The sequence below is a fragment of the Thermobia domestica genome, chromosome 9 (genome assembly GCF_964235325.1).
Source record: "Thermobia domestica chromosome 9, izTheDome1.hap1.1, whole genome shotgun sequence".
Lineage (NCBI taxonomy): Eukaryota > Metazoa > Arthropoda > Insecta > Zygentoma > Lepismatidae > Thermobia > Thermobia domestica.
Genome location: NC_137462.1, coordinates 41,515,410 through 41,530,506, shown reverse-complemented (window position 1 = coordinate 41,530,506; position 15,097 = coordinate 41,515,410). Strand labels below are relative to the sequence as shown.

The 15,097-nt window shown below is 36.2% G+C and overlaps 1 protein-coding gene across 2 annotated transcripts in view; it reads left to right on the top strand.

The window, feature by feature from the left end:
* LOC145694600 (multicopper oxidase 3-like) overlaps positions 1–15,097 on the top strand; it is a 171,003-nt gene that overhangs the window by 132,051 nt on the left and 23,855 nt on the right. For both annotated transcript variants that reach the window (XM_081770973.1, XM_081770972.1), the window contains exons 7-9: positions 1,648–1,841; positions 5,842–6,022; positions 14,739–14,969. In XM_081770973.1, the coding sequence (XP_081627099.1) occupies positions 1,648–1,841; positions 5,842–6,022; positions 14,739–14,969 (606 nt within the window). The remainder of the gene's footprint in view (positions 1–1,647; positions 1,842–5,841; positions 6,023–14,738; positions 14,970–15,097) is intronic.

Below are 15,097 nucleotides of genomic sequence, written 5' to 3'. Positions count from 1 at the left end.
AATGTACTCCTGCCGATGCATGGTACAAAATATCCATGTTTTTTCTCTATTAGTTTCAAAGTGATGGTTCACCCTGTATATATATCTAGTATATACATACATACATAGCTACAATCCCCGTTCTTTGCACGGGGAGAATTGGTTTATGGAAAATAGTATCTCTTATGGACAAACATTTCAATAATTCTGTAGATTAATGATAAGAACCCATAAGATATTCTACTTTTGGCATAATTTTTTTAAGCACCCTACCCTCATAGAACTCGAACTGTAATCGAGCTGAAATAATAAAGTCCAATCTTGAGATTAATACTATGTTTCAAAAGTTATTTCAAACGGGCTATTCCCGAAAACTATGAATTCGATACCATTCTTAATTTTGGATCAGCCTTTCTCACCCACCATACCGATTGGGGATAAACGTGGACTTATATGACATCGAAATACCAGTTATTCATGTCAGTGACCCCGAAAGCTACGAATTTGACAGTTATATTGGTTGTCGTTTTCGATTGATTTTATTTTTCGTCCCTAGGGGATTCTAGAAAGTACTAAGAGTACCTTATCCCAACAGCATTTTTTACCAGACTGTTAGTCATATGTTTTACATTTTTATACATATAAAGATAGGACATTTCCTCATTTTTTCCCTAAAATCCCATCTAAATTAATTTTAAGACCCAAAAATGAAAACATGTGTGGGTAAAAGAGGATCAGAGGGAGGATCGTGAGGGAAGTTATTGCTCCAAAAAAATATAAACATTTGTTCAGTGCTATTTGTATGACGCTCAGATAAACACAATATATATTTCAATTTTATTCATTTATCATTGCAGATTTTCAAAGAATCTTGAAAATCACTAAACATTACATTTTAACCCCTTGCGTTTCAGGTGTCCTTTTCCTATGTGCGTGCTGTAATACCAGTTTTCATTTACTGTTGAAAGACTATTATATAGGGCATAATTATTGTGCGCGCGTGAGAGCATTCATATTACTGATAAAAACAATTATTTGCATTGTGAAACATTTGGACTGAAAAGGGGAAATTCTGATGTTCTGAAGTGATTTTACGCTGCTTTAGGTTGGCAGCACTGACCGGAGATCAAAGACAAAGCTTTTTCTTTTTCCAATCTCGAAATAGATCTCGAAGTTGCTGTTTACCGTAAAAACAAACACATGCGAGTTATAATTGAATGCCATCTACTGAGATAAAACTTTTTTTCTCAGTAAGGTGCTGCCACCTAAGGAGAAATAGTAGAACTAAGTTTTGCCTTGTTCCCACTAAAAAATTTCATCATCTCCAGAATGAATACAACCCTTAATAAGGATACGAATACATTTTCATGACATCCACGTGGATGTCACTGGTACGCAAGGGGTTTACAAAACATAGTAAGACGTGGGGGGGCCTTATACAGAGTCGTTCTGACATGTGATTAGTGCCATACTAAAGAGTTCGACTAACATATGTTTCTTGCAGTAGTCAGGCCTTTAGTTTGACGCTAATCATACGTCAAAACGACTCTGCATATGGCCCATGATATCATATTTTAACATTTACATACTTTTCAGTTTAAGTGAATAGTTAGGTAGTTGTTGAGAGGAAACAATTGTTTCTAAAAAAATTTTTCCCCCACTTTTCAGGTGAAAGAGCTGACTTTGTTCTCCATACCGATAATGAAGTAAAACCTTATTGGATGCGAGTAACAACGTTGCCAGATTGTCCTGTCCCAAAGCCTCTAACACAGGGCGCTATAATTTACTATGAAGGCGCCAACGAAAAAGTTCCAAAGGAGGAGATGCCTTTAACTGAAGCTAAATTGTCACTATCAGGAAAGGTAAATTACTTTGTATGTTTGTGGTTCACACACACACACACACACACACAAAGATGTCGGATTTCTACATGATGATTCTTCGAAGTGTGGGATAAAAGATAAAGTGACATGTTAGTGAGTGTTTTCTCTTCCAGCCTGCTGGTTGTGGTCACCACAATGAAAAAGGAACATCAGTAATAGCGGGTCAAATACGGAAAATAAAAGCAACGTTATATTGCCATGTATGCTTTACAAGTTTAAACTGGGAAAAAATGTTAGTGAAACTGGAAAATAACATATCAAACACTGGTAGGGATGTGTTAAAAAGAAAAAGATTAGACAGTACTATAGTGCTAAATAAAGATATGAATAGTGCTGAATCCGTCAAGAATGTACAACTTTAGCGGATGTTCATTCCACATTCAGTAAGGCAGTCAAGTTAGCTATTAAAACCGATAATGACTATTCATGTTAAGACATTGGGATTAAAGTCCAATCACAGTACAAGAACCATTCGCCAATGTCTCTACCACATTGAGAAACGGTATAAAGTTGGTCTCACATTAGAGTGGACTGCGACTCAGAAAGCTACGAACAGTTTCTGTGAATATGAGGGGGAGATGGCAGGTGTCAAACAACTAGATCTTGCTTGATACCCTTTGCAGTTTTGTATAACGTTACAATGCGTTGAACGAACTTAGATACTTTTCTTTAATGTGCAGTTAAATGTAAGAATAACAATGCTCAATTAGATGTAGTCTATTTTGATCTCTTCAAGGCCTTTGATTCTGTCAGTGACATTCTTCTCCACAAGCTTTTCAATAGGTTTAATGTACTGGTACATGGTACATCTCTCTCTCTTTAATCACCAGCTAACTGAAGGACCGTAACGTTATTCTTTCAGGGCGACTTCAAACCCCCAACCTGTTATCTCGGGGGTGCCTCAGGGAAGCATACTAGTGCCCCTGCTATTTGTCCTGTATATGGACGACCTCTACGATTGTAAATTATATAGAGAATATCGTGTTTTCATGACACAATTGCCCTACAGGAAGACATAAATTATCCGGTAGACTGGTGTGAAGTGTGGCAGTTGAAACTTAACAGTAAGAAATATGACAGTATTACAATTACTCTGAAAAAGTCTTCTGTTCCCTCCAAATATTATATTCCCTCGAAACGATTATACTATAACACATTCTGCTAAAGCAAACGCCAAAAATATAGGCGGGTTGCGCGCGCAACAAAAAGTGGGTTGAGACAGCAACAGCCAACTAGCAACCTACGCATTTGCCACATTTACATTTGTCTTGCTCAGTCACTGTCAAGTTTTCATGTTTCGCGCGCGTGTTGAAGATTGGTTACAGCAGAACGCAGGCTTTGAGCTGTGGCTAGGTAAACGATTGTCGTCTGCTTACCCCTGCAACACGAGGGGAAGGAGCTGGCACATGACAAGGGAGAGTTGAGAACAGCGAGCTGTAAGGTGCGCGCGCAACCCGCCTATATTTTTGGCGTTTGCTTTAGTCATAATGATCTTGGTGTCATCTTTGATTCAAAACTCACATTCTCTGACCACATTTCTTCAATACTAAAGAATTCAATGTGCATGTTGGGACTTCTTTACCGATTTACTGAACTACGCACTGTGGCATCATTATCAACATTCTATAAAACTCTAATTGCGCCCAAGATCGAATATTGCGCTCCCATATGGGCCATGGCCGCACCTACACATCTCTCTCTAAACTTTAGTCTGTTGTCAATTTCTTTATTGCAATAGTATGTTTTCGTGTTCTTGCAATTCGAATATTACCTAAGGAGGAAATTTTGCGATATCATAATATCCAGACGCCGGGAGTACGCAGAAATAACTCTGATTTGAAGTTTCCTCATAAAATAGTAAATGGAAACCTAAGATCATAAACCCTAATTCAACAACTATCCTTACGTGTCCCTTCCCGCAAAACCCGGAATACCTATTCCATCTTGCACGCCCGAGGTTGACAATAATATAGAGGTCTCTTTTTCACAGAATACCGAACTTTTATAATAACCTAACTAGTAGGGTGAACATTTTTTCGAGCTACCCGGTATTTAACAGAGCAATAAAACGTTATGTTGGCTAAATAATATTACTTTTGCAATCTTTATTGACATTATTGATCTTATTGTTGTTATTATTTATTTTTATTTTTATTTTTTTGTCATTTTTTCTTTTTCTGTTTGTTAACATTTCCCTGTGTAAAATGAGAAAATTATGCTATATCTGGGAATTTGTTCAATAAATAAATAATAAAAAATTGTAGATATATAATACTATTTTTAATAATAATAATAATTTCACAAGTAATACTCAAATTTCAGACATGTCGCTTTAAACTTGTGAGATAGTTTCCTTTTAAATGAAATTGAATTTTTGTACGTTATATTAAAAAAAAAAATCGTCGGATTTTATAATTATAAGCGACATGTAAGTAGATTGACTCATTCATCACACTAATAAGCTGCACTAATCTAATAGTAGTGCTGATAAAATAAAAGGAAAGAAAAAAGATGTGAATATTTAAAAATATTTTTCAAAGTTGTATGACACATTGATATAATTAAATTTGTGGAATTATTTTTATTGAATTTTGTATTAATCTTGTATCATATGATAGAGCGGAAATTACATGTTCGAGCTCTCTGAATATTTCACTTTCCAAGTCTGAATATTTTCACTCTACCTCGAAAGACTTTGTGAACATAATTTTTCTTTCACCAAAAACTACGTGATAAGTTATATTAAAAAAAAAAAACTTATTTGAATTCGGAGTATCTTTATGCATAATTGAACAAACTCTCAATTATTTGTGCTGATCTGCGGACAAAACGGCACGAATAAACAAATAAACCAAAAAACGCACGACACAATTTTAAGAGGAGCTCCTTTTCAGTATAAACATCTATTTTACTAACTTTATTATACTGTGTTTTGATGTTGCTGTTTATGCCATGTACGCTTCTAATGTTTATTCAAGGAACGTTTAAGTATCTCATGTAAAAAAAATACACGTGGTGATTGTTTCAATTTATTGTTTAAAGAGCCTTGGAACATCCATGAGGCAGAAGAAAATAGTCCATTGTCAAGTAAACTGTTTTTCAATGTTTTTATTGCTTATAAGGCTCATTACCAGAAATGCAATTTCCTTACAATTAAATAACAGAAACAATACTGTATCTAAGAACTAAATTGAATTAATGCAATAAAAGATAATACGCAGGCGTAGAAAGTAGCTTTGACCCACCTTACGCGCGAATCACAGTTTATGATATGGCCGCGTGCGGGAAATATGTAAAGCACAGACAGGATACAAGCACGTGCTTCTCGAAAGAAGCGCTGACCGATAGAGGACTGGCGGAGTAATACCATTCTGCACTGTTTACATCTGGATCAGAAGGTTCATTGAATGAACTTTAGTTGTGCGGGCTCACTTGTCAGTTCAGACATATTCGAATTTTTTTGCTTCAATCTTTCGAACACCTTCACAGAAGTAAAACTTTAACAATACTAAAATAAAATAGCTTTCCCTAATAGTCCACGCATGGATAATCTAACGTTTGCTCATAGATTTTCCCATGATGTATTTAAACTTAGAAAAAGTGAATACCAAAAATATTATTATCGAGACAGTGTTTTTTGCAGTAAATACTGTATATTACACCAAGGATGTTATAAATAGAGGATCTGTCCATATGTATCTTCATCCTATTAAATAGGTGAAGCCAGAAAGCAACCGAACATCGGCCCGTCTGATTGGCTACTCTCGTTTCTACCATCGTCTGATTGGCTACTTTCGTTTCAGCCATGATTGTTGGCTCAAAACATTGCGATCCTATTGGGCGGAGTGGGCAGAGTAGGGGTGGTGAAACTGTGACGTATGGCTTCAAGAATTTGTTGTAAGGGCAGATCCTCTATTTTATAAGATCCTTGTATTACACAGAAACAAACAGGTTATAAAATATCACTTTCTCCTTACAGGCTTCAAAAGCTATCGGAAGATATTGTGATTCAGATGACAACGCTCTCTGCACCAATGAAGTCTATTCTCTGAGTAAGATGAGTGAGAATTTAGCCAATGAAAAGTTAGACATGCAGATTTTCCTCTCTTTTGATTTTAAAACTGTTCCTAATGAAAACTTATCAACAACTACGTTTCTTGGTAAGTATTTTCGATACTTTTTAAAATAATTATTGTGTGTGATCGTTGCTCACAAATAACAATAGAAATAATAAAGAAAAGCTTTTGTTGGCCTATATCTCACAAAATTCTTTATTGATTTCTGCTTCTATTCTACTTTGTACTTATATATTTTCGATATTCTGAAATAGTACAAAACTTGCAAGGGCGAACCAAGGGTTGGGCAACTCAGGCGATTGCCCGGAGCGCCACAGTCAGGGGATGTCAAAAGGAGTCTCAAAAAGAAAATTTTATAACGTGTTTTCTACTGACTTTTTCGTTGACATTCTTGTAAAGTAGTTTCAATTACATCATGTTTTTTCCATTCCACCATGGAAGAAGAATGTTTCATAGTATCAGGGGGGCTGTATCGACAAATGGAGATATGGCATGTATAGAAGAAAGAGTGGACCTATTAGGGCGCCCGTCAGGGGGGCAAGGTGGGGCGCTCGCCCCCCCCTAAGAGGAAATTGTACTTGGGAATATCGAAAACCCAATAGAATTTTTGCATTAGTTCCAGCAAAATTTGAAATTATATTTGAAACGTCTCTTATACTTGCCCCCCCCCCCGTTGGAAACCAGAATGTGGGCGCCCTTGGACCTATATCATGTATTTGAGTATACATTTTTCCTTTTTGAAAAATGGATTGAAAGTATTAAAATCATTGTAATAAAATGTAAAATATAGTCTAGGACTAGAACGGAGGGGGACGCCAAAAAGTCACTTTCCCGAGTGAAAATTTTGCTTTGATTTTCACAGAAACAAGTACGTAACTTTGTTAGTGAAACATTATTATATTCTAATAATTTCAAGAAAATATTGTGATTATGACTCATAAATTAGTTTTTTTTTTGTTTAGTTGCAAGAAACAATAGCTTAAATAGCAACATACTCCGTCAGAAAAGAAAAGAAAAAGAAATAAAGAAAAGAAGTGACACACAATCATAGTCAACGTCTTGCGAATAAAATCAGAAAAATAAACACACTACTGAACAATACTGCACTTATTTAATATAAAAAACACATTTACACGTGACGTTTCGATCTTCTAGCCAAGTTCCTCATCCTCAGAGTGTACGTCTGATGAGGATCTTGGCTAGAAGATCGAAACGTCACGTGTAAATGTGTTTTTTATATTAAATAAGTGCAGTCTTGTTCAGCAGTGTGTTTATTTTTCTAAAGAAAAGAAGCGTAAACACAATTTAATAGTTATCTGTGCATTGGTGTCGAAGTTGTATTGAATTAACACTACAATTTACAGTATGGTTTTCCTCATCAAATGTCAGTATTCTATGATAGTGAAACAAAATGGCCTCTGCACACTTGATATTTGAGGAATGGAACTCCATTTTAAAGTGGTCTTTCAAGTTTTGAAGATGTCGTTGAAGTCCCGGTGTCGCCCGGGGCAAGAACTCGCCTTAGTGGCCCCCTGACCAACCAAACCAAAACCTTCCCCAAATATTTGCCAAATTTTGCACCCAACCAATCCGGCGCCCGGGGCACAAGCCCGGTTCTCTCCTAGTTACGTCACTGTGAAGTCCTACATCAGGGGAGACATGAGTTTGAAACAAAACCTCCTACATGCTTGACAATTACATGACTTTGTGACAAATTTGAGACAAATGGTACCATTTATGATGTGCACAAGAAAAGAGAAGTTCCGGAAGATCTCGTAGTTCACTGTCACATGTTAGAATAACGGCATTTCTTGAGCAAACACCATACAGCAATATTGGAATGATAATTGAATTCAATTCAAGCGATACACAGATATAATCTGCTAAATTGTCTATATATTTTTTGACGAATTAATTGAATGTTAACCCTTCCATTTATAAAGGATATAAATAATAAATTATTGATACCTAAGAGTACAAACGAAAACTGTAGAAATATAGATATAGAATATTTATACAAATTAGAGATTTAAGAAACGAAACCAGTGTTGGTGCCGTGCGATTAATTCGAACCTTTTTCCAATGAAAATATAATCCCTGTAAATAGCAATTAAGTTCAACATGTGATTTAACACATATATAGCATTCGTCGATTTAGTTCGTAGACTTGTAGAATGTATTTCGAACCCGAGCACGCATTAGAATAGTCTGACAACTCTAACAGAGTATAAGTTTTCCATGTTATGTTCTGAATCACAGGATGAAGAAAGCGGCTATTTTCCTCTACTCTACAGGCTTATGGATCTTACCTAGAAATTAGTGTGAATGGGCAGAACATTCATACAAAATAAGTCTTTTATGCCTACAAATTAAACCATCCAGGTTGGTTAAACGTCGTACGGAAACCTATATAACAACAAAGTAAAAATTGTCGAAGAATAAATAAGACAGGATAAATAGTAATATGTTTCTTTCTCCCTTAACGCCAAAGTAAAAGTTGCGGTTGAAGAACAAATAATTAGTTTATTTTCCCCTTAACACCAAAGTAAAAATTGTTGTTGAAAAACAAATTAGGCAGGTTAAATATGTAATATATTTCGCTCCCCCTTAACAAAAAACTAAAAGTGCTGTTGAAAAAAAATAAAGCAAGATAAATAAGTATGTTTTCTTTCCCTCTTAATACCAAAGAAAAAAATTGGTGTTGAAGAATAAATAAGGCACTATAAATATGTAATATGTTTCGTTCCCCCTTAACACTAAAGTAAAAATTGGTGTTGAGGAATAAATAAAGCAGGATAAATAAGTAATATGTTTTTCTTTCCCTCTTAACACCAGAGTAAAAATTGTTGTTGAAGAATAAATAAGGCAGGATAAATAAGTAATATATTCCTGTCCCCATTAACACCAAAGTAACAATTGGTGTTGGAGAATAAATAAGTAATATATTTCTTTTCCCCTTAACACCAAAGTAGAAATTGCTGTTGATTAAATAAGTAATATGTTTCTTTCTCCCTTAACACTAAAGTCAAAATTACTGTTGAAGAGTAAATAAGGCAGGATAAACAAGTAATATGTTTCTTTCCCCTTAACACTAAAGTAAAAGTTGCTGTTGAAGAATAAATACGTAATATGTTTCTTTCTCGCTTAACACCAAAGTAAAAATTAATGTTGAAGAGTAAATAAGACAGGATAAATAAGTAATAGGTTTCTTTCCTCTTAACATTAAAGTAAAAGTTACTGTTGAAGAATAAATAAGGCAGGATAAATAAGTAATATGTTTCTTTACCCTTAATACTAAAGTAAAAATTGCTGTTGAATAATAAATACGTAATATGTTTCTTTCCTGCTTAACACCAAAGTAAAAATTACTGTTGAAGAGTAAATAATTAATCTTTTTTTCCTTAACACCAAAGTAAAAATTGTTGTTAAAGAACAAATTAGACAGGATAAATATGTAATACGTTTCGTTCCCCCTTAACACCAAACTAAAAGTGCTGTTGAAGAATAAATAAGACAGGATAAATAAGTAATATATTCCTTTCCCCCTTAACACCAAAGTAACAATTGCTGTTGAAGAATAAACAAGTAATATGTTTCTTTCCCCCTTAAGACCAAAGTAGAAATTACTGTTGATTAAATAAGTAATATGTTTCTTTCTCCCTTAACACTAAAGTAAAAATTACTGTTGAAGAATAAGTAAGACAGGATAAATAAGTAATATATTTCTTTCCCCTTAACACTAAAGTAAAAGTTGTTGTTGAAGAGTAAATAAGGGAGGATAAATAAGCAATATGTTCCTTTCCCCTTAACACCAAAGTAACAATTGCTGTTGAAGAATAAGTAAGTCATATATTTATTTTCCTTTTAAAATTAAAGTAGAAATTACTGTTAAATAAATAAGTAATGCTTTTCTTTCTACCTTAAGACTAAAGTAAAAATTACTGTTGAAGAATAAATAAGGCAGGATAAATAAGTAATTTGTTTCTTTCCCCTTAACACTAAAGTAAAAATTGGTGTTGAAGAATAAATAAGGCAGTATAAATAAGTAATATGTTTCTTTCCCCATTAATACCAACAAGCTGAGCCAGAAGAACACCTAATATCAGGATTGAGTGGTAGAGACTCTTCCTAATTGAGATGTCGCCCTTTACCTTTTTCGTTCATTCAGTCCTCGCTCATTCAAGACACACACACACACATAGACATCACCTTACAGTAGCAGTAGGAACCTTGTTATCAAGAAGATCTCATCGCAACCACTTTCACCTTCCAGACACGTTGATTGTGATTGCAATGGTGAAGTTAATTATTCACCCTCAGGGAGGTTGACAACTAAAAAAAAGAAAAACGATGAAGAAGAAGCGTTCCATGGCTTTGTTGACGATCGACAAAGAAGAGGAAAAAGAAGAACAGAACTCGTTCTTGTCTGTGCGCTTTAGGAACGATGACAAAGATGTTGAAGAACTTGTTGGAAGAAGAACAAGAAGGAAAAACACAATTGATTGCCTTTGTAACTAATTAATAATTAAGACGACGATGAAAATAAATACATTCGTCAGTTATTGATTGGTTTGATGATCAGAAAAAAAAAGTAATTGAAATCGAAATGAAAAATGTACAATAAAATAAAAAGAAGTATAACTGAAGAAAAGAACAAAGAAAAGTTGATTAAATTGTTTGGTTGACAATAGTTGCCTGAAGACAACACAAAGATTGAAGAAGACCTATTTTCTTTCTATTGTCAAACGGAAAATATGAAAGTCAATTTGAAAAGGCATTATATTTCATTTTCTTATTATCTGGCTTCTTTTTCTTTTCTTATTCATACAGTATTATATGTGCATTCTTTACAATTAATTTTTTTATTCTTTCCTCAATTATTTTTTGGTAGAATATTTTAAAGCCTGTTCATCTCAATACTTGGTGGATTGATATGTCCTTCATTATGAAGATTTAGGAAGGTCCCCACAAAGGATAACCATGATCTGGGTGGAAATAAGTAATAGCAAAACTCTCTTTGGGGCCGTTCACATACTACGTAACGCTATTTTTGATCATTTTTTTTTACCTCCTCCCTCTGCTTGTTACTCTTCATAACCCAAAGCCGGACTTCTCCCCCCCCCCTTTGTCACGTGAAGCCTTTTCATTTTTTTTTCACTAATTTTGCTTATATTGGAGGTTATTACAATAAAAACTACTTTTAATAGCAGAACATTTTATTACAAATTGCTTGTATTCTGAATAAATGTGTGGTGTGCTTTTCGCCAACAAATCTCAAAGTATTAAAAAGTGATAATACTGTAATAATATTTAAAGCCCGTTAAGGTTGTTTAACTAATTAGTCGTAATGTTTTGATGTTACATATTGTCATTTTCCCAAGCAGATCGCACCCATTTTTTTTAGATCACTGATGATTGACAAGGAGGAAGTACTTCCGGAAGACATAGGTGAAACAGGATCCAAAGATCTTACATCGATCTCTTCTACCGGGATCCAGGATGATTCCTGTATTTGAAATTTTCCAGTATCAACGATGCAAAGATGTCATCGACTACAGATTTGACGTGGCTGCACACGTGGAAGAGCAGAGTCATTTCGTTTGTGAACAAAGTTTCGGAGTATCTTCTTTGGGTTTTAGGTCAGTGTCAGAATGCGAATAAACTCGATTTCTCCAGGAAAATTCAAATCCCAGGAGAAAAAAAAAGAAAAAAAAAGAAATCAGTACGAGATGAATATCCGACGAATTCGGTTTTTAATATCTTATTTTGTTCTGCAAATCATGGATCATTCCGCCGTGGAAAATATTTCACGGAAAAGAGTTTCTTCTATTTCACATGCGAAACTCTATACAAGAATAGAGTGGGTAATGATTCAAACCAAAAGTTTTGAATCATATTCTCAGAAATAGCGATAAGAGTGGAAACGCGAGGGCATTTTTAAGCGGAGGGTGCGATCGCTAGTAACTAACTCCAGAAAAGCTTCGTGTGCCATAAATGCAATGCGGTGATAGCCACAAAACGGAGCTTTATTGTATTGTAATACACACAGCGTTCGTTACTTGTCATGCTGGTGTCCAGTAGCGTCTTCGAATCCCTTCTGTATTATTTATTTTACATAGGCTATATGTTCGCAGTTTCCCGAAACAATAGATATATTTGCGTATAAACCTAAGAATAGAAATAAGAATTACAGAAAAAAGCGTTAAGTAACGAAGGTGTATACCCCTCTTGCGCCCTTGTCAAACTTTATAACGCAAGGCCGAACCACTTTTCCCCCTTACCGCGTTACGTAACATATGAGCTAACCCTTTGTAGCGATTGGATAGGCGCTAGAGGCTTGGGTGGTTACTAAATATCGGATCAGCATTCGCAACATTTCTATCCGCATTCGCAATATCTCTGTCTGCTCTCACACACACATTCATAGACAATCTAGTAATAAATATACAGCTTATTTTAGCTGCCTGAAGCCAGGCCGAACTAACTATAGAGGGGTACCAAGAGAGTTCTGTCGCTTTTTGTGGTGGAAGTCTGTTTTCAATTGGAATTCGAATGGAGATAAGGTGAAGGTCAGTTGTTGGTGTGGGTATATCCACTATATTACCTGGTTGTGGCAGTTCAGTTACACCTTGAATTTGCGTAAGGACAGAGGGAACATGGGACCTCCACAGAACGTCATAGCTTGTGGTATGCTGTACGAGTTCGAACTGGGGTCAAACGCTGCTGCAGTGGGGCGGAAGATATGCCAGGCCTTGGTGAGGGTGTTGTGACTACGCGGATAGTGCAGCGGTGGTTTAACAAGTTTAAGGACTGTGTCAAAACACTCGAAGACGCACCATGTGCCGGAAGACCAACACATGTACAAAATGAAGACCTTAGGCAGGAATTGAGGCGAACAGTTGCCAGACATGTGAGGAACTGGGACTACAATTCAGTGTGAGTGGAGAAACCATTTGGCAACAAATCCATTCGGCATCAAATTGGGTCGATGGGTGCCACATGATTTGACTCCGGGCCAGAAGGTAACGTGAGCAGATACATGTGTTTCTTTACTCTCTCGTCTGAAGAAGAAGTCATTTCCGGACAGGGTGTTGACATGTGGTGAGAAGTGGGTTCTGTACGAAGCTCCACGGCGCCGTCATTATTGGTTAGCTTCCAATGAACCGGTTCTAAAACAGCCGAAACCAGCACTGCTCCAGAAGAAAGTCCTCCAGTCTGTTTGGTGGACTGCTCGCGGAATCGTACATTGGGAACTAGTGGTTCATTGAATACTGGGAGAGCATCAATGCAACCGTGTACTGTCAGCAGTTGAGCCGTGTTCAAGAAAAACTCAAAGCTCTGGAGCCAGCAGTTCTGAACCGCAAGAAGGTTCTCCTGTTACTGGACAACACTAAGCCCACATGGCTAGGATGACCCAGGATACCATTCTACGCTTGGATGCGAAACATATTGCATCCACTATACTCCCCTTCTATGGCATCGCCCGATTATCACCTGTTCCATCCCTTGGACAATCACCTTAGAGGACGCAAGTTCAGATCCATGATAGAGGTGCATAATGCAGTTGATACCCTCTTAGCTTCACGGCCCACGAAGTTCTAGCGCGGTGAATTTCCATGGCCTTCCAGAACGTTGGCAGAAGGTCGTCGATGCTGATGGGGACTATCTTTGATTTTCCACATACGTCTTAGGTAACATATCGATGTTCGAAGGCGATGTTCGATGTGGGTGAAAAAGCGACAAAATTTTCTTTTTTAACTTGATACATTTTTGTTCTGAGGAGCATTTCTTTATGGAAGTGGTGGCAATTCGAGACGAACTGCTGCCAAAAGCAAATCTATAAAAACGGTTATTTATGTTACGTTATATCCACGTAAGACAAGGAAACAAATAATAATAATTACACTCAATAATACTATTATCTCAGATACCTGAAACCATAGTACCTTAACTACACTTTCGCCGATTTCTGAGTTTAAGCAGAAATCCGCTGCGTTTCACGTATTTTACACTGAACATTATGTTATAGTACGGAAGGTATAACATCGTTCACTTCCCGCGAAAAGTTGAAGTGTCGTTTATGAGGAGTGGCCAGCTTTGGTCTCGTGGCTCGCTGAGCGCAGTAGACGATTTGTGGTGATTGGCTACCCTCTTGTCACACCCCCAGTGACGAGCAGGTACAAGAGCGGGAAGCCAACGACGTTATACCTTCTGGACTATAGAAACAAGTTTAGAAATTGACGTAACAATGACGTGAAGCCGATTTTGCAAGGACAGCAGTTTGTGCCACTGCGCCTCTGTTTGCTGGAGATGCAGTTCAATTTTTGATGGCGCTGTAGTTGATAATCATTTGCTGCATCTTGCTTGCCCTTTCTTTCTCGTTTTATAATGAAGTTATTTATTGCTGAATCTCCTTATTATGGATTTAGAAAAAAAGAAAGAGGTGACGTAAGCTATTTTACTCAGTTGAACTACAATTTTGTGAAACTGTTTTATTTCATTGGTGAACATTACATTTTATTCCATTTCATTTAGTGTATAATTTTATATCTTTCAAAGACTGTACATAATGACTATAGGTAGTCATTTTGTGTTAAATATACAATCATACAAAATCTGACATTTTCAGAAAGTCTGCATTACTCAGGTCTGGAGGCTCCGGATTATTAAATATCATCCTGTATTTAAAACAAATGAAAGAGTTCTGAGAAACGTACTGGTGTCCACCTGTAATATATTATCTAGGTAGACTAAATTCTTGCCTACCATACAAATTTTAATTTACTCTTTTGTTTTTCAGTATCACGTGATACTCATATTCAAGTTCCGCAAATCAACAATTTAACATTTATGTTTCCGCCTTCACCTCTGCTCACTCAAGCCTCAAATATTCCTGCTCAGCTGATTTGCAACCAAGATCTAATACCAGAGAAATGTCAAGGAGAGGAGAAGAAAAGTGGAATCTGTGAATGTGTCCATGAGGTCGACATTCCGTTAGATTCGACTGTTGAGTTGGTACTTATTGACGAAGGTAAGAGATTAGTATATAGTCAGGGTTTACCATAACATATCTCAGCATTTATGCAGATGTGTCCCGAATTTTGAGAGTCAACATTTTCCCCGGATTCACTTTCCGAAATTTCTTGTTTAGTCCTCACT